Source organism: Schistocerca serialis, chromosome 1 (assembly GCF_023864345.2).
Source record: "Schistocerca serialis cubense isolate TAMUIC-IGC-003099 chromosome 1, iqSchSeri2.2, whole genome shotgun sequence".
Taxonomy (NCBI): Eukaryota; Metazoa; Arthropoda; class Insecta; order Orthoptera; family Acrididae; genus Schistocerca; species Schistocerca serialis.
In genome coordinates, this window is record NC_064638.1 from 659208290 (window position 1) to 659231328 (window position 23039).

Genomic DNA, 23039 nt, shown 5'->3' on the forward strand with positions numbered 1-23039 from the left:
CACTTAAAATGCTTTCTATAAAGGGCCTGTGCTGTACAAATTACTGATCAATCAGGTATCACCTATCTGATAAGTGACATATTCAGGCAAATGAGTGGGCCAGAGAAGCAGCAGTACCAGTCATTCTTTGAAGGAGCCTTGCATGTTCCTTACCACAGGTGGTTGAGTAATGACCTGCTGCAATATATCATGTAAAATTGCCCAGAAGAGGCACAGTATGTCATGCTCTAAAACAGCCTAGATGTAATGATTGTTGTTAAAATTACTCTCAATATGCAGGAGCCAGGATCGTATGTTGTATTAAATAGTGCCAGAAATTGGAATTTATCTGCTGTATCACTTAATAATGCAAGTGTTAAGATGTGGTCACCACAGAAATATCTAACAATTGTGACCATCTCCACAGATTTAGATGAAACAGTGCTCATTACAGTGTGAGATGTTCGTGGTTTCTGAACAATGAGAGCTGACACTGTGGTAAGCAGGTCACTGGTATATTCTCGAAAAAATTGTTTTGAACCATCAGTACATCACACTCCACATACACTGCAGTATTGCTACAAAAAGCCAGCACTATTTACAAAGATGTACATTCCATTATGACCATGCAGACAACATTGTAATCATTTCATGCTGTGCTCATATTTTATTCTGAAACAATCTCTCATCATTATGCACTTGTCCCACATACTGATTATTGTTTTGCCGACTGAAATTTCATGGTATGACTGTCTCATTTCCTGATGACTTCAGTACTGTCCAGTTTACATTAACTCACATGTTGACATTGCTCCTTTGGATGTAATCAGGATATACTGGCACTCTCTTTCATATCTGATAGCTCTTTACTGGTTGAGTGTAGGGTAATTATGAGCTTTTTGGTCACACAAGAGAAGGCTTGGATGGGTCCACATGCACATCATCTCCCAGCAATTACTCATAGCTCTGAAGCAGTTCTTCATATTTTTTGAGGTTGTATTCATTCTGGGCATTTGCAAGTTCCACAAAATTTAGGATATTTGACTTCTGTAATGTTTACCATATGACTAACCAGCAGTGGTTGCTTCTTCCTGTTAATGTATAACTTGACTCATTCCCCAGCCATGAAGGCTCTCCTTCATTATGCAGTCAACGGCACACAGTGTGTGAATGAATGAATGCATGAATGACCATGCCATTCACAGAACCCCAACATCTATACCTTGATCAAAATAACAAAGTGACTGACAGTTGAGCTTATGAGGGAGTGATGTTGTTGGTTCTTGCTTGTCCTTGCATACAAAACAGTGTGGCAGAAGCAGCTGGTCATCTTCATTCTGGATTCATTCACATGCTGCCCAGTGACATGCATTGTTGGGTTTACTTGGCAGGGTGATAATACTCTTATCACATTCCTCCTCCCTTTTGTGACTAATTTAGGATATTTAGTCATTAAAATAAATATGCCATACAGAGAAACAATGCAAACAATGAATCACGAGTGTTACACTATCAGTCACACGCATTGTGTGAAACTGTTCACCAGCTTAGCTGGGTGTTTGCCTACCATTCAGCGGGCCCCAGGTTTGACTCCTGGTTGGGTTAAAGATTTTCTCTGCTCGTGAACTGGGTGTTGTATTGTCCTCATGTTCATTTCACCATCATCTACACACAAGTCGCCCAGTGTGGAGTCACCTGAAATAAGACTTGCACCTTGGCAGCTGAACTTCCCTGGATGGATCTCTTGGCCATCAGTCCACATGATCATTTCATTTTGTTGTGTGAAAACTACAGTGAACAGAACCAAAGCCATGACTGTGCTCTTTCTTCTGCTTGGTTGTGGCTGTTGCTATGGAGTCTATCTTGTTAACAACTAGTTGACAATAATTTTGTTATTCTATTCCATCTATAATGGATTACTTGAACATTAAAATGTGAAACTATTATGTGAATTAATATGCTAACACTACATCAGATTAACATTATTTCTTATATAAACATCCGGAACATCAAGACTTTTGTTCACAATATACTGATAGCTTTATGGCGATGCAGGTAAATTGTGGGTGGAATATGTACAGTGAAGTGACTAAAGATACCCACACCATATACAGAGAAGTTGATGGGTGGTGGATAGTCACATAAACAAGAAATAGAACATTGTACTTTCGTGCTCAATGTTACATCTTCAGAGCATCAAAAAAGCACATACTTTTGATGTTTGATATCCATTGTAGCAGTAATACACTAATGTCAGCATCATTTCTTATTTGGAAATCACAATTTGCCACCAGTAACAGGTGAAAACAAAGACTCATGCATAAACTTGATAAACATAGAAATCATGTGAATAATTTATTTTCACATGTGCAGCTACATTAGAAGCATAACAAATGAATTCTATCAAAAGACTGTTTTTAAAATCTACTCTGTGTATTATATCCATGAATGCTGGAAGTACATCAGCAGCCAAAGAACAACAGTTACACAATGAGTGCAGAAGATAATGAATGTGATATATTGTGCATTCAAGAAAAAACACAAAGATGCCTTACAGTGATATCTAAAAATTCCAGGAATGTTGCCAGTGACTGAAAACCACCTAGTCAGTAAGGAAATGCTTCCTTAATGTAGCTCAGTATGGAAATGCTTCCTTAACATAGCTAGACCTTTTTTAAGCTGTATTTGCCATGAGGAAACAAATGGCATTGAGATTGTATCCATAGAACTCAGCAACATTATAGTTACATCCTTTCATCAACTTGCAAATGATGAGTTATGCTTCACTCCACATGCATATTTTAATTGAAAGAATAGCTCTGTTGTGATGGGTAATTTTAACTGCCAGCGTACCTTATGAGTTTATATTTGGGATGACAAAAATGGAGAGTCTCTGTTATCTTCAGCTAAAATCCAAATCCTATTCCCTATTCATGACCATGAGTTGTCACCTTCAGAGAATTTATAAACCATATTTACTCTTTGCAAGACATTACTTAGATTTCTTAATATATATTTTTATTTGCAAAATTTTTTTTGGCTACTGCTATCACCAGACCAAAACTGAGAGCTTATAAAACCAGGTTCTGTATCAATATCAATAAAACCTATGCCCTGTAATGATGTAAACCTAATGCAAGAGGGCTTGTTATCATAAGGGAGCTCCTTGGCAAAATTTGCTATTGCGACACCTGCTTAAGATGCCTCAAGCTACCTCTCAATCAGGACCAGCTGGTTACTAAACCCAGGATCATTTTGAAACATGGCATACAAGACACTTGACCAGGTACGCACAACAAACCAACTTTGGTGCATACAAATACTGGACATCTGGCCAGGCTGCTCATCATGTCGGCGGGTTGTCAAGTTGGCATCTGCTGTAGTGTTGGCTTCTACTGTGATGGCGCTAATGCTCCACTGTCATTCTAAGAGGAACAGAAACAGCAGTCAAGATGGCACCAAGTGTAAATTGTGAGTATGTTAGTTCCCAGGATAAATGCGATAGAAATAACAAAAAATGCAAATCATGTAACAAATTTGATATATATTGTGATCATGAGTGTATTGCATGTTTCATTATAAAAATGTTTCTGAAAGAAGAAGTAGTGCGGCACAAAACTGCGAAAATGAAAATGCACATAAAGCAAGCACACGAGACTGCAATCATTGCATTGCTGTTAGAAGAGTTTCATACTTTAAAATATAAGTATGACAATCTCAAGAAACAAATCAGTTCAGATGTAACAATGTTATGAAAAGGAAAATTGCTACTCACAATATAGCGGAGATGCTGAGTTGCAGATAGGCACAACAGAAAGACTCTCACAATCAAAGCTTTCAGCCATTGAGGCCTTCATCAAGAATACACACATGTGCACACACACACACACACACACACACACACACACACACACACACACATGCAGGCATGCAAACACAGCTCACATACACGACTGCAGTCTCATGCAACTGAAGCCCCACTGCGATCAGCAGCACCAGTGCTTGATGGGAGTGGCAACTGGGTGGGGGTAAGGAGGAGGCTGGGGCAGGGAGGGGAAAGAATAATATGGTGGGGATGGCGGACAGTGAAGTGCTGCGGGTTAGATGGTGGGCAGCGGAGAGGTGAGAGGGGGGCAGTAGCAGAAGAGGAGAGAAATAAAAAGACTGGGTGTGATGGTGGAGTGACAGCTGTGTAATGCTGGAATGGGAACAGGGAGGGGCTGGATGAGTGAGAGCACTGATTAATGTAAGTTAAGGCCAGAAGGGTTACAGGAATGTAGGATGTATTGCAGGAAAAGTTGCGCAATTGAGAAAAGCTGGTGTTGGTGGGACGGAACCATGTGGCACAGACTGTGAGGTAGCAATTGAAATGAAGGATATCACGTGTGGCACCATGTTCAACAACAGGGTGGTCCACTTGTTTCTTGGTGACAGTGTGTCGGTGGCCATTCATGCGGACAGACAGCATAGAACGCATCACAGTGGTTGCAGCTTAGCATGTAGATCACGACTGGTTTCACAGGTAGCCCTTCCTTTGATGGGATAGATGATGTTAGTGGAGTAGGTAATGGTGGGAGGATGTGTGGGACAGGTCTTGCATCTAGGCCTATTACAGAGGTATGAGCCATGAGGTAAGGGATTGGGAACAGGAGTTGTGTAAGGATGTAGCAGTGTATTGCGTGGGTTCAGTGGATGGCAGAATACCACTGTGGGAGGGGTGGGAAGGATAGTGGGCATGACGAGAGGTTATCGAAACCCTGGCAGAGAATGTAATTCAGTTGCTCCAGTCCTGGGTGGTGCTGAGTTACGAGGGGAATGCTTCTCTGTGGCCAGACGTTGGGACTTTGGGAGGTGGTGGGAGACTGGAAAGTTAAGGCACAGGAGATTTGTTTTTGTACAAGGGTGAGATGTTAATTACTGTCAGTGAAGGCTACACTGAGGTGAAAAAGTTTATCACTAAAACGCAAACAAAAAATTCATCTGGCTTTCATAACATTTCCTCTAAGGTACTTAAACATTCTCATAATGCCAATTGTATAGTACTTTGCCATGCATTTAATGAAGCCCTTCAACTAGGTATCATCCCAGACAGAATAAAGTATGCAGATGTGAAACCACTATTAAAGAAAGGGGATAAAATTGATGCTTCTAACTACCACCCGATTTCATTTTTGACACATTTCTCCAAAATTCTTGAGAAGATTATACATAAGAGAATTGTGGAGCATCTGAACATCCACAGGGCTCTTAGCCATTGTCAGTTCAGGTTCCAAGCAGGCCTGTCAACTGATGATGCTATAGTTTCATTTATCAATAATGTTTTAGAAACACTGAACAATAGATTAGCTTCAGTCATTTCAAAAACTGTCTGTTATAATTTAAGTGGCACAATGCGAATGTGCCTTAAATCATACCTAACTGATAGAAAGCAAAGGGTATTGCTTAATCATGGAAATGGCAAAATAGCCTCATCTGGTTGGGAAACGGTAAGTAGAGGAGTGTTGCAAGGCCTCTTGGTCTTTCTTATTTTTATTAATGACCTTCCACACTGTACAAAAGCTACTACCAAATTTACTCTCTTTCCAGATGATACGTCTCTTTTAGTTGAAAAAATGCATGACAGTGACATTGATTTCTATAAATGGTTCACCTGCATTGGCCTGATTTTAACTTTTAAAAAAGCCCAGTATATTCATTTCCATGGGTCTCAGAAAGTGCTGGGGGACATAAGTCTAAGCTGTAATGATCAAGAGATTCATCAAGTATATTCCTTTAAATTTTTAGGCCTCCACATCGACAATAAATTAAATTGAATGTGCCATATTCTGGACTTGAGAAAAAGACTTAGTTCAGCAACTTATGCTCTACGTATTATAGCAACAACTGCAAATACTGATGCTGTTAAGGCTGCTTACTTTGGCTATTTTCATTCATTGTTGTCATATGGCATAATGTTTTGGGGAAATCAACCAGTGACAAATAAAGAATCTGTCACTGGGAAAAGAACAATCCGAATTCTAAGTGGAGTGAGTAGAAATCATTAATGCAGAAATCTTTTTTAAAACACACAAAATATTAACAGTGACTTCACAATACATCCTATCGCCTATGTCCTTTTTGGTTAAGAACCTACCCAAGCACAATCCTAACAGTGACTGTCATCGCTATGACAGAAGATTGAAACACGAATTGCATGTGGATGGAAAAAAGTTGAGCGTAGCACAAAACAGCGTGCATTACTGATGCAAAAATGTGTTTACTGCACTTCCTATGGACATAAAAAAATCTTACTTGTGGAATACCACAATTTAAAAGTAAATTAAAAGAATATCTTCTGGAACACTCTTTTTACCCTCTTGATGAATTCTTTGCCATAAACACTTCTATATTGTAAGTCAGATATGACACATTGACTTGTAACATTTTCTGTTACTACTTTGTAACTGAATATCATGAGCTATGTCAGAATAACAATGTACTTCACTTCTAGAAATGTTATAACTTAATATGGAATATTTGTAATTTATTATTGTATTGTTTTATACTTCTGTTTTACTTTAGGAAGTGCCTAAGCTTGAAAATGTTAATATATTTTGTTCCTTTACACATACTGCAACTTGTATCTATTAGCATCTATAAGTAGGATACTGTTCTCATGTATAATTATGACTCCCCTCCCATACAGTTCTCTTGTATATTGGATCTACAAACATGAAGAAATAAATAAATGAGTAAAATAAGAATAACATGCCAGGGAGTCCAGCTGCACCACTGATTGCCCAATATCTGAGCTGGTACCCTTCCCACCACTGAACCACTGGGCACCCACCAGTGACTGATGCATCAATCCGGAACATTAAGGCCTGCTGTAAAATTTGATAATTTTCCTGGTGAATCAGCTGTTCACAGAGATTTCGGGCTTGCAGCTGGTCGTCGTAAACTTCATTGCACGATATTTCAGCTGGACAATTGCCAGCGATCTTCACATCAGCCGAACAAGGACTGACGAAGAAGTTTTCCCCTCCATCTTATATAGTGCGCTGATGGTACTGCCACACATGCGTTGAAGTCACAGAGACAGAAGGACTACACTGCCCAGCGACAGCACCCTCACTGGTGGAACTGCAAAACTCAGCTGCCATCGGTATTGTCGCTGGCCGCAGCTGTCAGGGTCTTCTGGCATGTTTGCCTTGAGCAAATTTCGGAGATGATGGGATTCCACCCATTATTCAATTGGTAAACACTGTCACAGTTCATTAGATTTCCCGTGATGTATATTTCAACAGATTCTTTGATAATTGATTCCCAAAAAGTTGTTGCTGTGACCAAAATCAAAATATTGTCATACTCCATTGAGTATCCGTTGGAAATACAATGTTTCGGAACTGCAGACTTACTGGGTTGCAGTAGGCGAGTGCAATGTTGATGTTATGTACGATGCTCTTCCACTGTGTGCGTTGTCTGTCCTATATAGGCCATACCACATTGACACAGTATTTTTGTTAATTCCCGCCTTCCACAGTAACAAATCATCCTTCACCGATCCCAGTAAATCCAAAATCTTAGAAGGTGGACAAAAAAAACACTTTCATATGTAAATTATTAAGAATGCTCACTATTTTGAAGGAGATATTTCCAACGAAGGGTAGAAAAGCTAAGGACTTGGCTGGCACATTCTCCTCTTTATCCACTTTCCGGTTCCTGGCTCTAGTTGAGAAGGCCCTGTTAATTTGCCGGGTCAAGTATCCTTAAATGTGCAAGTTCCTTAGGCAAATTCTCTGCATCCAACACCATATGTGCCCTGTGCACAAGGGTTTTAGGTACACTCATGGTTTGGGATGGGTGATGGCAACTTGAAGAATACAAGTACGAATCAGTGTGAGCAAGCTTACAATAAACAGAATATCCCACCAAGCCGTCACTCTTTCATTTAACCAAAATATCCAGGATTGGAAGGCAACCATCTTTCTCTAGCTCCATAGTCAATCGAATATTCTCATGGATAGAGTTAAGCTGATGAAAAACTTCCATTAACCTTTCTTCTCTGTGGGGCCACACTATGAAAGTATCATCAATGTATCTCCAAAAAACCAGTTGGTTTACAAACCACTAATTCAAGTGCTCTTTCCTCAAAATCCTCCATAAGAAGTGGTTAGCCACCAGAGGAGACAGAGGGCTGCCCATGGCAACACCGCCAGACTGTTCAAAATATTCCTGGTTAAACATAAAATAAATTGAGGAAAGAGCATGCTGAAGCAAAGCAGTGATGCCCGATTCAAACTGTTGACCAATTAGCATCAAGAAATCTGCAAGAGGTACTTTTGTTAAAAGGTAAACTACATCAAAACTCACTAGAAGATCCAAACTATTTACTTGGAGAGCCCCCAGTCTGTTGATAAAATCAGCAGAGTTCCATATCTGATGTGAACGTTTGGCAATAAATGGTCTCAGCAAAGAAACTAGATGTTTGGCTAAATCATATGTGGGTGCATCAGTACTCACTATAGGCTGTGAAGGCAGACCTTCTATATGTACTTTAGGAAGACCATACAGTCTTGGTGGTACACTGCCATGGGTAACCACTTGATGGTCTCTGGAGCTAACGAGGAAGAGTTCAAAAGTGCACACGTGTTCCATTGCACATATGCTGCTGGGGCTTGATCAAGCCTCTTGTACGAGGGTATTTCAGAAAGTAAAGGTACACCGTATGCCAGAGGAACAGAAGAGTTTTGGCGAGCAAGTTGGCAACACTGGTGTTAACCTTGAACCGTTAGCTTTCTCCTTGCGGTCATTCGGCAGTTGAACATTGCTTCTGGTTGGAGTAGGTCGTGTTTAAAATGGCTGCGCCGATTCAGAATCCCGCCAAATGCAAAGTGCGCTCTGTCATACGTTTTCTTCATTGCAAAAGGTCAGCGACCAGTGGATATTCACAAAGAAATTGTTTCTGTTTATGGAAACATTATGAATCGACAAACTGTAACGAAATGGTGTTGTCATTTCTCTGAAGGTAGGACCAATGTTCATGACGAACAAAGAACAGGTCGGCCATCTGTGATCTTTGATGCCCTTCTTTGGAGAATGGAGGAAGCAATTCATGCGAATAGACATCTCACATTGAAAGAATTGCATCAGATCATACCGGACATGTCAATGACAACTCTTTACAATGTTGTGACTGTCAAGTTAGGGTACAGGAAATTGTGTGCACGCTGGGTTCCAAAACTGTTAACGGAAGAACACAAAAAGAAAAGGATGGGCTTTGCACTCCGCCTCCTCACACGCTATGCTGAAGCAGGTGATGAGTTCCTTGATCACACTGTGACAGGTGACGAGATGTGGGTTTATCACCATACACCTGAATCCAAGCAACAATCAATGCAATGGCGCCATTTGAATTCACCAAAAGCCAAGAAATGCAAAACGTTGATTTCAGTGAAGAAAATCATGGCTTCTGTTTTTTGGGACAGACAAGGCATTCTTCTGTTGGAATGTATGCCTCCTGGAATGACAATTAATGCTGCTGCATATTGCCAGATTTTGAAACGTCTTCGAAGGGCGATTCAAAACAAGCGCAGGGGAATGCTGACAAGTGGAGTCCGCTTGCTTCATGACAACGCTTGGCTCCGCACAGCACTTGTAACCAAAGCACTACTCAAACAATTCAAATGGGACATATTGGACAATCTGCCATACAGCCTGGACCTTGCACCCACCGACTTCCATGTCTTCCATTATCTGAAGTCACATCTTAGTGGAAAGTCATTCCATGATGATGAAGAGATCAAAGATGAAGTTGAAATGTGGTTCCGACAACATGCGGCAACCTTCTATGACTGTGGGATACAAAAGCTTGTGCACCGACTTAACAAATGTTTGGATAACGGGAGTGATTACGTCAAAAAATAACAAATAATCCAGTTAATAAGATGTAACTGATGTTTTCTAAATAAATGTTCTATTTAAGGACTGTGAGCCATTGTATCTTTACTTTTCAAAATACCCTCATACATCCTATCACTAAGTAGACTATACATCTTCTCCAAATACAACCTATGAGGTAACAAAATTGTAGAACTATCTTTATCAGCCTTCAGCACCACTATTTCCGGATCTTCTCAAAGGTTCCATAGTGCAGCCCTTTCTTCAGCGGTTATATTACTTTGTTGGGGAGGAGCTTTCAGGAGAACCCGACCAGTTTCTCTTCTTATTTCTTCAGCAGCATCCATAGGAAGGTGACATACAGCTTGTTCACCACCACTTATGAAAGTTATAAGAGGTACTGCACTTGGTGTAGGTGCAGAATTTAGACCTTTGCCCAAAACTGACAGCGTCGCATCATCTAAAATCTTCTCCGTGAAATTAACAATGGAACATCATGCAGTTATTTCCTGTCGCGTCAGCTGTTGTGTCACAAAGTGATCAAATTTCGACATCTGCCAGGAACTAGCAGCCTTATATACCCAATCAAACTTGGCTGAAGTCACTCCATCCTCCCAGTCCCATAATATAGGAGAAACAAGTGCTGCAATCTTCAAGTGTAGATGGAACAATTCTTCTGAGATGGCATCCAACCTTCATCTCGTATAACAAATTCTCTCCTTCACAATGCGAGCCGCACTATTGGACCAAAAAAGCTAGTCAGCTGGCCCACATGTGGACCCAGGACACCCAAGAGGAAGATTGAGAGTGCTATAAGGCCAAGCACTGGCCGGTGACATACAGTCTGGGAGATTTGTTATAGATTTTGAATTCTGTGTGAAAGTGGGTCTATATGAAAAGTTACTAAAGCACTACTTTAGGCTGTATTGTTGGATTTCACATACAAGTTCAATGGTTATGAAACTTTGTTAAGAAGACAAAAGCACAGAGACATCATCCTTGTTCTCTGTATGAAGTCCAACTAAAGCCCTCAGCCACAGATCAAGAATTGGTGCCTCTCATTCTAGGAAACTGAAGACTCTTACAATGATCGCTATGCTCATGATATTGTAAAGTACATGACATGACCAGAACGCGAGGGTCCACCAGTACTACCATACAGAGGACCAGTGACAAGATCTACATCCAGGCCATTGTAATCGGCTATAATAAGAACTTTTGAAACAGCAGGTCACAGTTTCGATGGAGAGAGAGCAATGCCACATGCAATTTGGCATAGCGGCTAGTGTCACTGGTTGGCATGCAGGTGTTTGCCATTTCAAACCAGACCACTAACAATTATTTGTTACTTAGTTTGTGTCATTTCTGGAATGTTCTCAAAATATCTTATGCTTGTAATGTTTGTGCATTCTGGAGCAGTCAGTGTTTGCATAAATAGCAGGACTCTCAGGCCAAGAGTTCAGTTCTTTTCCGTGCTGGCTGTAAGTTGGTGTTTGTAATAAACATGCTGTCCAATGATTATCCTGATTTTTGACTTGGGACTTCATTCTGGTTTTAAGTGACAATATTAAGTAAGTTTCTTATGGTATAACAGGTTCATTAAACAAAATAATTCACTCAGTCTATGGTATTTAATCTTTTGCTTGAACATTTGCTGCATCACTCTCTCTTTTTCAATCATAGATCGACAGTGAGACCTGTTGGGTTCTGGGTAAATGAGCAGTTCACAAATCATGAAGTTACAGACCTTATTATTGCAATCCATGGCTGACATAAATATTTGCTATGGCTATTAAGAAGGCTGAGTCTGTGTTTGAATTTGATGGACTAGAAGAAATCAGGTACTTCAAATTATGTTTTTAAACAGGTGTTTTATGGATGTTTAAATAAATACTGTAGTTGACTGTTCAAAAATAGTTGACTGTTCAGCTCCTTTTCCTGACAATGTCCACAGGGTTTGTCTCTCTTTTCCTGAAAACTCATTTTGTTCATTCACTAATATCTACACTCCTGGAAATGGAAAAAAGAACACATTGACACCGGTGTGTCAGACCCACCATACTTGCTCCGGACACTGCGAGAGGGCTGTACAAGCAATGATCACACGCACGGCACAGCGGACACACGAGGAACCGCGGTGTTGGCCGTCGAATGGCGCTAGCTGCACAGCATTTGTGCACCGCCGCCGTCAGTGTCAGCCAGTTTGCCGTGTCATACGGAGCTCCATCGCAGTCTTTAACACTGGTATCATGCCACGACAGCGTGGACGTGAACCGTATGTGCAGTTGACGGACTATGAGCGAGGGCATATAGTGGGCATGCGGGAGGCGGGTGGACGTACCGCCGAATTGCTCAACACGTGGGGCGTGAGGTCTCCACAGTACATTGATGTTGTCGCCAGTGGTCGGCGGAAGGTGCACGTGCCCGTCGACATGGGACCAGACTGCAGCGACGCACGGATGTACGCCAAGACCGTAGGATCCTACGCAGTGCCGTAGGGGACCGCACCGCCACTTCCCAGCAAATTAGGGACACTGTTGCTCCTGGGGTATCGGCGAGGACCATTCGCAACCGTCTCCATGAAGCTGGGCTACGGTCCCGCCCCAACATCGTGCAGCCCGCCTCCAGTGGTGTCGCGACAGGCGTGGATGGAGGGACGAATGGAGACGTGTCGTCTTCAGCGATGAGAGTCGCTTCTGCCTTGGTGCCAATGATGGTCGTATGCGTGTTTGGCGCTGTGCAGGTGAGCACCACAATCAGGACTGCATACGACCGAGGCACACAGGGCCAACACCCGGCATCATGGTGTGGGGAGCGATCTCCTACACTGGCCGTACACCACTGGTGATCGTCGAGGGGACACTGAATAGTGCACGGTACATCCAAACCGTCATCGAACCCATCGTTCTACCATTCCTAGACCGGCAAGGGAACTTGCTGTTCCAACAGGACAATGCACGTCCGCATGTATCCCGTGCCACCCAACGTGCTCTAGAAGGTGTAAGTCAACTACCCTGGCCAGCAAGATCTCCGGATCTGTCCCCCATTGAGCATGTTTGGGACTGGATGAAGCGTCGTCTCATGCGGTCTGCACGTCCAGCACGAACGCTGGTCCAACTGAGGCGCCAGGTGGAAATGGCATGGCAAGCCGTTCCACAGGACTACATCCAGCATCTCTACGATCGTCTCCATGGGAGAATAGCAGCCTGCATTGCTGCGAAAGGTGGATATACACTGTACTAGTGCCGACATTGTGCATGCTCTGTTGCCTGTGTCTATGTGCCTGTGGTTCTGTCAGTGTGATCATGTGATGTATCTGACCCCAGGAATGTGTCAATAAAGTTTCCCCTTCCTGGGACAATGAATTCACGGTGTTCTTATTTCAATTTCCAGGAGTGTACATTACATACACCACTGTATCATTTCCTTTCTTTATTTGTCCTTGCATCTTTATCGTGATAGTATTGGACATGTCAAATACATTACACAGCATCTTCACAAAGGGAAGTAAGAAGAGAAAACATATGCTCAGATTGCAACTACAGTAGGATGGAAACATTGGAAACTTCACCGTTGCATTTTCAGTGGAAGACTTCCAGAATTTGTATTAAGTTGTGGAAATTTGGTTGGGTTGTAGTCCACGGAGAACACACTTAATAATGTAAGGCTCGATATATTTCGTATCGGTAAATACAAGTGTCCACATTACATCAAGTCATACAGTGAACTGAATAAGCAAGATGGTGTGAGCCATTAGGGTAAAGAGTCAAAGATCTTGTGATGGCAGAGGTATGATGTTCGTACTTGTCCACCCCACACAGACATCCCCCCCCCCCCCCTCCAGTTCCATTTCAGAAAAGTTCTCCACCAGTGCAAACCATGTTGCTGGGTTGTCCTCGGATAGCAGGGGCAGGGTTGGTAAGCGGCCTGATGCTGGCAACAAGGACACAGTTAGTTCTGTATCTGAGTCCTTTGTATGATGTGGATGCTGTAGCGGCATGGTGGACACAGACATCACTGTGTAGGATGCAAGCAAGCAGTCTATTGGAGCGGATAAGAATGGCACTGAAGCACTAGGAAATGATGCTGTAAAACTGTCCAAATCAATGTTCACGATGTAGAAGTCTGATGCGGAATGCAGAAGGCATGGCCGATGCCATGTGAAAAGCAAGTGGGTGAAACCCCCTGAAAGTTTACTTGCAGTGGAGGTGGGGGGGGGGGGGGGGGGCTAGGAGCAGACATGCATGGAGGAGCACAGTTAAATGTTCCCATCAGGCTGTCAACATGACGAGCTGGGGCATGTTCAGAGGTGCGAAAACCACAGGTAGTATCGTTATGCAGCACATTGCTTACATAAGGTAAGGGCCTGTAAACTGAACTGAGGGGCCAAATGGCCACCAGGGAAGGAAACGTACATGGAAATGTTTAAATGTTTGCGATATACAGTAGGACGTTGTCCACTTAGTAAACCAACAAAGTGGTAAAGCACACAGGCATCACTGGAGCGTGATCAGTACACGGTAAGTCTCCCCTGACCCACGGTCCTGGTTGACTTTCCCTTTTCCTAGATCTCTCCAGTCCTTTTCCTTCACCTTCTTCCTTCCCCTTCAACCCTTCTGCCTGAAAAAGTAGCCACTGGCTGCGAAAGCTTGCCAGTTACAACACTGTTTTATTTGTGTGTTCTGCCACCACTTAGTGAGTAGATTTTTTATCTATCCAATTAAATAATTTTATTAATAATTGATTGTTCCCATTTTTATATTACAGATTCAGTTCAGTTTTATCTAGCAAAAAGTAAATTTGGTTATGCTTCACTTGTACTGCCAGCAACCACCATATAACTTGATTGCTATAGACTATGCATGTTTGGTATGGAAGGTGAGAAAACAAATACAATGGCATGCAAATGGTCCATTTATTGGAATGAAATCCACCTACTACAGGGTTGTTATGCAACAAATTAACATATTAGAATGCCAATGGCAACACGTTGATTGGAAATTACAAAAATACGCAGAGATGGGTAAATGCACATGGTGGACCAGCTATCATGTCCAGACCATATACATCCCCCAACTAAAGCAGCTGGAATGGGCATACATAAAAAGTTCACTCTCTCAGGATGGGAAACAAAACCCATGTGTTACAGGGAACATATGCTAAAACTTACATCTACACACATAGAACACATAGTATAATATTTTGATCCCAGTGTTATTAAATGGAGGACATGTTTACATAAAATTTACATCTATACAAAGAAAGCAGAGTGCATCATTCTGATTCTAGCAACACCAAATGGTTCATAGCATGGATTTCTGTCTGACATAGCAGGCTAGACACACAATCCATTAAATTTTGTTTGACATTTGGCCACCATTTCAGGAAGAACACAATAGTTATCTCTACACACGCAAAGGGGTGCAGAGTCTGCACACTATAGGAGCATACACATTACATCTTTTTACAGGTGCCAGACTGCTGTCCTTGGTAATATTAATGTTGTTGGTAATAGAGAAGCAAAGCCCAATGTCACACATGGAATAACTCTTGGTAAGGGAGCATTGGATGCCCAGTTATTTGGAAGAGGTGGGTTCACTGGTTCTTCATGATAATGTAACCAGCCTCCAGTGTTCATGCTGTGTAATCAGACAAAGCCAACTTACCAGTATGTGGTCCTCTGAATGCTCCTACACTTATCTGGGAACATTGTGTGGCAAGCCATTAAGTTCTGTTGTGCTGTTAGTGCATAAATTACTCAGAAGCAGGCTCCGAGGTGTCAGGTTTCACTTATTCAGTGTCCATGTGGGAAGTGGGGGTAAAGGCTTCTGGCCATCCTTTCTGCACAGAAACACCTGCCTGTGGCAAAGATGTTGCTGGTGAGGTAATCCATGTTGCATACCTAAATGGTTTGTTGCATGCCCACATGTCCTCTGCTGTAGCAGAGTGCCACATTGTGAACACTGGGGAGCACATCACCACAATGCCTCACAGGTACTTTCTGCAGAAATACAGCAATTAGGTGAGAGTATTTTTCCCTCCTCATACAATGACAGTGTTCTGAACTGCTTGGCATCTCCATCAGTCACATAATTACCAGTACTGTGTATCAATTGTGTAATCTTATCTCCAAAAAACAACTGCTAACAATGAAGGCAGGTTTATTCTGAAAACACAATAATAATAAAATTGTAGTCCCAGTGCCACCAGTATTAGGAATACTTCTATTTACACAACAAATCAAAATATCCAGAGCAATCCAACATTTTGCCAACAAGGAAGTTCCTTAATTTTCTGCAACTTTTAAATTTCAAATACTGGCAGGAGGTGTAAATTGATTCTGTGGAGTGCATGTCACAAGCAAGAAAGTCTAACCAGTAAAAAATATTGCACAATGTGCAAGCCATGGCAGTATTTCAAACAGTCATTACCACATCACATTTTATTGTAGAATTCTTGCTGCGTGTACAGACTTGCTAACTTACAATCTCACTGAATTCATAATCTGTTTGTGATACTTATGACAATAAAAGCCTCTTTTTATTCTTGAATATGCTCTTTTCAATAAGTTTAACATCTTGGTAAATACTTACAAGTCAAGGTTTCTTCCTTTGTAATCATGCTATTCAAATATAATATACCAACTGGTATTTTTAAAGTCAGCCATTTTTTACATAAAGAGTGTATAACACAACATATTATATTGTTGTTGTTGTGGTCTTCAGTCCTGAGACTGGTTTGATGCAGCTCTCCATGCTACTCTATCCTGTGCAAGCTTTTTCATCTCCCAGTACCTACTGCAACCTACATCCTTCTGAATCTGCTTAGTGTATTCATCTCTTGGTCTCCCTCTACGATTTTTACCCTCCACGCTGCCCTCCAATACTAAATTGGTGATCCCTTGATGCCTCAGAACATGTCCTACCAACCGATCCCTTCTTCTGGTCAAGTTGTGCCACAAACTTCTCTTCTCCCCAATCCTATTCAATACTTCCTCATTAGTTATGTGATCTACCCATCTAATCTTCAGCATTCTTCTGTAGCACCACATTTCGAAAGCTTCTATTCTCTTCTTGTCCAAACTATTTATCGTCCATGTTTAACATATTATATATGAAACTATATTTGAGCATGGGCTTATTAATTACTCACACGCAAGAACAAGGAATATCTTCCCTTCACTTAGATCTGCTTCATATGTTAGTTCATAAGCAATATCATTCTTTCATCATAAAGTGTAGTGAAAATATCCAATTTTTTAGTGTGACTTATGTTATATATTCATTATAAACTAATTAAATTTACCAAAAGGGAATTGACATCAAATGGACATTTGTCATGTAAATCTATAAGATAGCTTTCACTGATAATTATGCAAATATCCAAGTGCAAACAGCCTCTACCTAGGAAAATAATTTCAGTTTCCTTCCAAAATTAAGTGTGTTTGTGACACTTGATTTGATCATTGTCATTATATCCTCTGCTATTCTATCCCTATGTTTTTATCCAAGGAATTGTAATAATCAAATCAGTAACATCATATGACAGGAATTTGGAAGTAACAGCTTTCATAAAAGAAATGTTATTGATATACTAATCTTAAGTTTTTTCTTATATATTGTTCATTGCATTTGTTGCTGCCTTATATTTTGCTGCATATATTCATTCTACTTTCCCATTACATCACAAATTCTTATGTAATTAATATGGGCTTATATTTTCATTTCAGGTTATGCTTTGTTTTTCTAGAGATACTGAAGTACTGTCCATCTTCCATCACAGTGCTAGCAATCCTTTCCATGCTGTGCTAAAGAACAAGCAGCCAACTATTGAGAATACAGTTGTATTCCCACCCAGTGGCATCATTCCTTTCCATGGATTTACAATGTATGGTATGCAGAACCCTAAGTAACTATTCCTCAAACCATTATGAAGGTGGCTTGTTATTATAGGTGCTTGACATTTAACAATGACTTATAATATCAAGATTAGAATATAACTGTATACTCCCAGGAACCAGGAGGCAGAACAACAAATGACTTGTAGATAAAGTTTTTAGTTGTGTCATTAATTGAAAAAATGTTCTTTATACAAAAGTCATAACTACGATACAAAGAAATTACAGATATTGGCTGTGAGTGGGCATTGATTGAAATTAGTTGGACCAGGATTTAACCTCGGGTCTCCTTTTTACTAGGCAGATGTTCTGATCACTAAGCCAACCAGACACAGAGGTCTTTGTAACTGCAAGTACTACCCTAGCATGTCTCCCGTCAAACCCTTGTCTGAATATATATATAAAGCTGCATATCAACACAATTGCTTGTCTTGATTAGTACTGTATGACAAAAAATCGATAAAAACAGTTTACATATCAAGAATTTTGATGTACGCCTACATAACCTTAGTAATACTGTATCTAATTTCTTGATACAGTTGAAGGTATTTTATGTTGGTGGTCTGTAAACTGTCAGCTGATTGCACCTTTTTAGAGCCATAAATACACTTAGTATGAAGAAGAACATAGCAGTGCCTACATTACTTTTGTTTCTGCTAGTTCATTATTTGTCTATGGTTCACTTTGCCTATTGTATTATACCAACATGGAATTACAATCTACATCTACATCTGTGTACAATTATATACCTTACCTAACTACTCACATGGCATTAATGTGGATTGTTCTTGTTGTATGGCCCTACACAGCAAGTAAAAATATTCACTCAATACTTAATGAGCACAATGTTCATGGAATATTAGACTCAGCAAAATGTTTATATATAAGTATATAGTTCTGGCAATACCGGCCATGACCTTCTTCTTCTGTGCGGATGCACACACATTACTCGAACTCTTATGGGAATTGGTAAGAATGTCTTCTACGAGTAATGAGTGTGTTGGGTAGGGACACTATGAATGTAGTGTGTGGACATATAAAGTGAGAATGTGGGTCTCAAGGGAGGTGTGTGTGAGATAATCCCTGCAGTCACACTATCCTCTGTGCCCTTGGTGGCTCAGATGGATAGAGCGTCTGCCATGTAAGCAGGAGATCCTGGGTTCGAGTCCCGGTCGGAGCACACGTTTTCACCTGTCCCCATTGATATATATCAACACCCGTCAGCAGCTGAAGGTATTAATATATAATTCTAATTTCGTTCTAGATGGCTGCAGGTCATCAGTGGTATCTGTTCTTTCAGACATGTCTGAAAGAACAGACACCATATCCATATAAGTATATTTTTGCACAAGAGTTAAGGAATTCCGATCCAAATGCAGGTTTGATTTCTGCCGAGTATTAACTGAGTGAAAGCTGCTTATTCTTGGGAATAAAAGATATTGTTAACAAGAAATGACAGTAAGTGATCCGAGTACAGTGGTTACATCAACCTCAAGAATTTCTGAATGTGCTGTAACAAAAATGTTCTTAGCTAAATTTCATTGTCTCTACGAAGAACTTCAGAAAGTGATCAAAGCAGATTTCAACTAAAATATGTTAGCTGGAAGCAGCGAATCCACTGAATTTATGACTTATTCATAAACTTTTCTAAAGGTGCTAGAGAAAGCAGTAGACCAGTGACCATCATCGATAATGTTATTACAAACTATTAGTTTGAAAATGCAAATAAATACTACTTGTTGTTGTTGTGGTCTTCAGTCCTGAGACTGGTTTGATGCAGCTCTCCATGCTACTCTATCCTGTGCAAGCTTTTTCATCTCCCAGTACCTACTGCAACCTACATCCTTCTGAATCTGCTTAGTGTATTCATCTCTTGGTCTCCCTCTACGATTTTTACCCTCCACGCTGCCCTCCAATACTAAATTGGTGATCCCTTGATGCCTCAGAACATGTCCTACCAACCGATCCCTTCTTCTGGTCAAGTTGTGCCACAAACTTCTCTTCTCCCCAATCCTATTCAATACTTCCTCATTAGTTATGTGATCTACCCATCTAATCTTCAGCATTCTTCTGTAGCACCACATTTCGAAAGCTTCTATTCTCTTCTTGTCCAAACTATTTATCGTCCATGTTTCACTTCCATACATGGCTACACTCCATACGAATACTTTCAGAAATGACTTCCTGACACTTAAATCTATACTGGATGTTAACAAATTTCTCTTCTTCAGAAACGCTTTCCTTGCCATTGCCAGCCTACATTTTATATCCTCTCTACTTCGACCATCATCAGTTATTTTGCTCCCCAAATAGCAAAACTCCTTTACTACTTTAAGTGCCTCATTTCCTAATCTAATTCCCTCAGCATCACCCGACTTAATTAGACTACATTCCATTATCCTTGTTTTGCTTTTGTTGATGTTCATCTTATATCCTCCTTTCAAGACACTGTCCATTCCATTCAACTGCTCTTCCAAGTCCTTTGCTGTCTCTGACAGAATTACAATGTCATCGGCGAACCTCAAAGTTTTTATTTCTTCTCCATGAATTTTAATACCTACTCCGAATTTTTCTTTTGTTTCCTTTACTGCTTGCTCAATATACAGATTGAACAACATCGGGGAGAGGCTACAACCCTGTCTTACTCCCTTCCCAACCACTGCTTCCCTTTCATGTCCCTCGACTCTTATAACTGCCATCTGGTTTCTGTACAAATTGTAAATAGCCTTTCGCTCCCTGTATTTTACCCCTGCCACCTTTAGAATTTGAAAGAGAGTATTCCAGTCAACATTGTCAAAAGCTTTCTCTAAGTCTACAAATGCTAGAAACGTAGGTTTGCCTTTCCTTAATCTTTCTTCTAAGATAAGTCGTAAGGTCAGTATTGCCTCACGTGTTCCAGTGTTTCTACGGAATCCAAACTGATCTTCCCCGAGGTTGGCTTCTACTAGTTTTTCCATTCGTCTGTAAAGAATTCGTGTTAGTATTTTGCAGCTGTGACTTATTAAGCTGATAGTTCGGTAATTTTCACATCTGTCAACACCTGCTTTCTTTGAGATTGGAATTATTATATTCTTCTTGAAGTCTGAGGGTATTTCGCCTGTTTCATACATCTTGCTCACCAGATGGTAGAGTTTTGTCAGGACTGGCTCTCCCACGGCCGTCAGTAGTTCCAATGGAATATTGTCTACTCCGGGGGCCTTGTTTCGACTCAGGGCTTTCAGTGCTCTGTCAAACTCTTCACGCAGTATCATATCTCCCTTTTCATCTTCATCTACATCCTCTTCCATTTCCATAATATTGTCCTCAAGTACATCGCCCTTGTATAGACCCTCTATATACTCCTTCCACCTTTCTGCTTTCCCTTCTTTGCTTAGAACTGGGTTTCCATCTGAGGTCTTGATATTCATACAAGTCGTTCTCTTATCTCCAAAGGTCTCTTTAATTTTCCTGTAGGCGGTATCTATCTTACCCCTAGTGAGATAGGCCTCTACATCCTTACATTTGTCCTCTAGCCATCCCTGCTTAGCCATTTTGCACTTCCTGTCGATCTCATTTTTGAGACGTTTGTATTCCTTTTTGCCTGTTTCACTTACTGCATTTTTATATTTTCTCCTTTCATCAATTAAATTCGATATTTCTTCTGTTACCCAAGGATTTCTACTAGCCCTCGTCTTTTTACCTACTTGATCCTCTGCTGCCTTCACTACTTCATCCCTCAAAGCTACCCATTCTTCTTCTACTGTATTTATTTCCCCCATTCCTGTCAATTGCTCCCTTATGCTCTCCCTGAATCTCTGTACAACCTCTGGTTCTTTTAGTTTATCCAGGTCCCATCTCCTTAAATTCCCACCTTTTTGCAGTTTCTTCAGTTTTAATCTACAGGTCATAACCAATAGATTGTGGTCAGAGTCCACATCTGCCCCTGGAAATGTCTTACAATTTAAAACCTGGTTCCTAAATCTCTGTCTTACCATTATATAATCTATCTGATACCTTTTAGTATCGCCAGGGTTCTTCCATGTATACAACCTTCTTTCATGATTCTTAAACCAAGTGTTAGTTATGATTATGTTGTGCTCTGTGCAAAATTCGACCAGGCGGCTTCCTCTTTCATTTCTGTCCCCCAATCCATATTCACCTACTATGTTTCCTTCTCTCCCTTTTCCTACACTCGAATTCCAGTCACCCATGACTATTAAATTTTCGTCTCCCTTCACAATCTGAATAATTTCTTTTATTTCATCCTACATTTCTTCAATTTCTTCGTCATCTGCAGAGCTAGTTGGCATATAAACTTGTACTACTGTAGTAGGCGTGGGCTTTGTATCTATCTTGGCCACAATAATGCGTTCACTATGCTGTTTGTAGTAGCTTACCCGCATTCCTATTTTCCTATTCATTATTAAACCTACTCCTGCATTACCCCTATTTGATTTTGTGTTTATAACCCTGTAGTCACCTGACCAGAAGTCTTGTTCCTCCTGCCACCGAACTTCACTAATTCCCACTATATCTAACTTTAACCTATCCATTTCCCTTTTTAAATTTTCTAACCTACCTGCCCGATTAAGGGATCTGACATTCCACGCTCCGATCCGTAGAACGCCAGTTTTCTTTCTCCTGATAACGACATCCTCTTGAGTAGTCCCCGCCCGGAGATCCGAATGGGGGACTATTTTACCTCCGGAATATTTTACCCAAGAGGACGCCATCATCATGTAATCATACAGTAAAGCTGCATGCCCTCGGGAAAAATTACGGCTGTAGTTTCCCCTTGCTTTCAGCCGTTCGCAGTACCAGCACAGCAAGGCCGTTTTGGTTATTGTTACAAGGCCAGATCAGTCAATCATCCAGACTGTTGCCCTTGCAACTACTGAAAAGGCTGCTGCCCCTCTTCAGGAACCACACGTTTGTCTGGCCTCTCAACAGATACCCCTCCGTTGTGGTTGGACCTACGGTACGGCTATCTGTATCGCTGAGGCACGCAAGCCTCCCCACCAACGGCAAGGTCCATGGTTCATGGGGGGAAGAAAATACTACTTAGGCCTAGACATTTCAGATCATTCAGCTCTGTTTATTGAGCTTACAAAACCAGACAAATTAAGATCACCAAAAATATACAAAAAAAGGAATTTCAGCTTAAGTATATGGACTTTTCCCATAGTAAACTAAATATTGTAACCTGGCCTGTAGACCACCAGAGCTTCAAGCACTGGAAACTCAGACACTTTCTTAAATTGTTTTGTAGATATATGCCATGAATCTTTTTCTCCTAGATCTTCAT

General features: G+C 40.9%; 1 protein-coding gene across 1 annotated transcript in view; it reads left to right on the forward strand.

The window, feature by feature from the left end:
• The window catches only part of LOC126479317 (TBC1 domain family member 19), a 192907-nt gene that overhangs the window by 119997 nt on the left and 49871 nt on the right, over window positions 1-23039 (forward strand). Inside the window, exon 10 of the mRNA XM_050103774.1 lies at window positions 17588-17750. Coding sequence (XP_049959731.1) covers window positions 17588-17750 — 163 coding nt within the window. The remainder of the gene's footprint in view (window positions 1-17587; window positions 17751-23039) is intronic.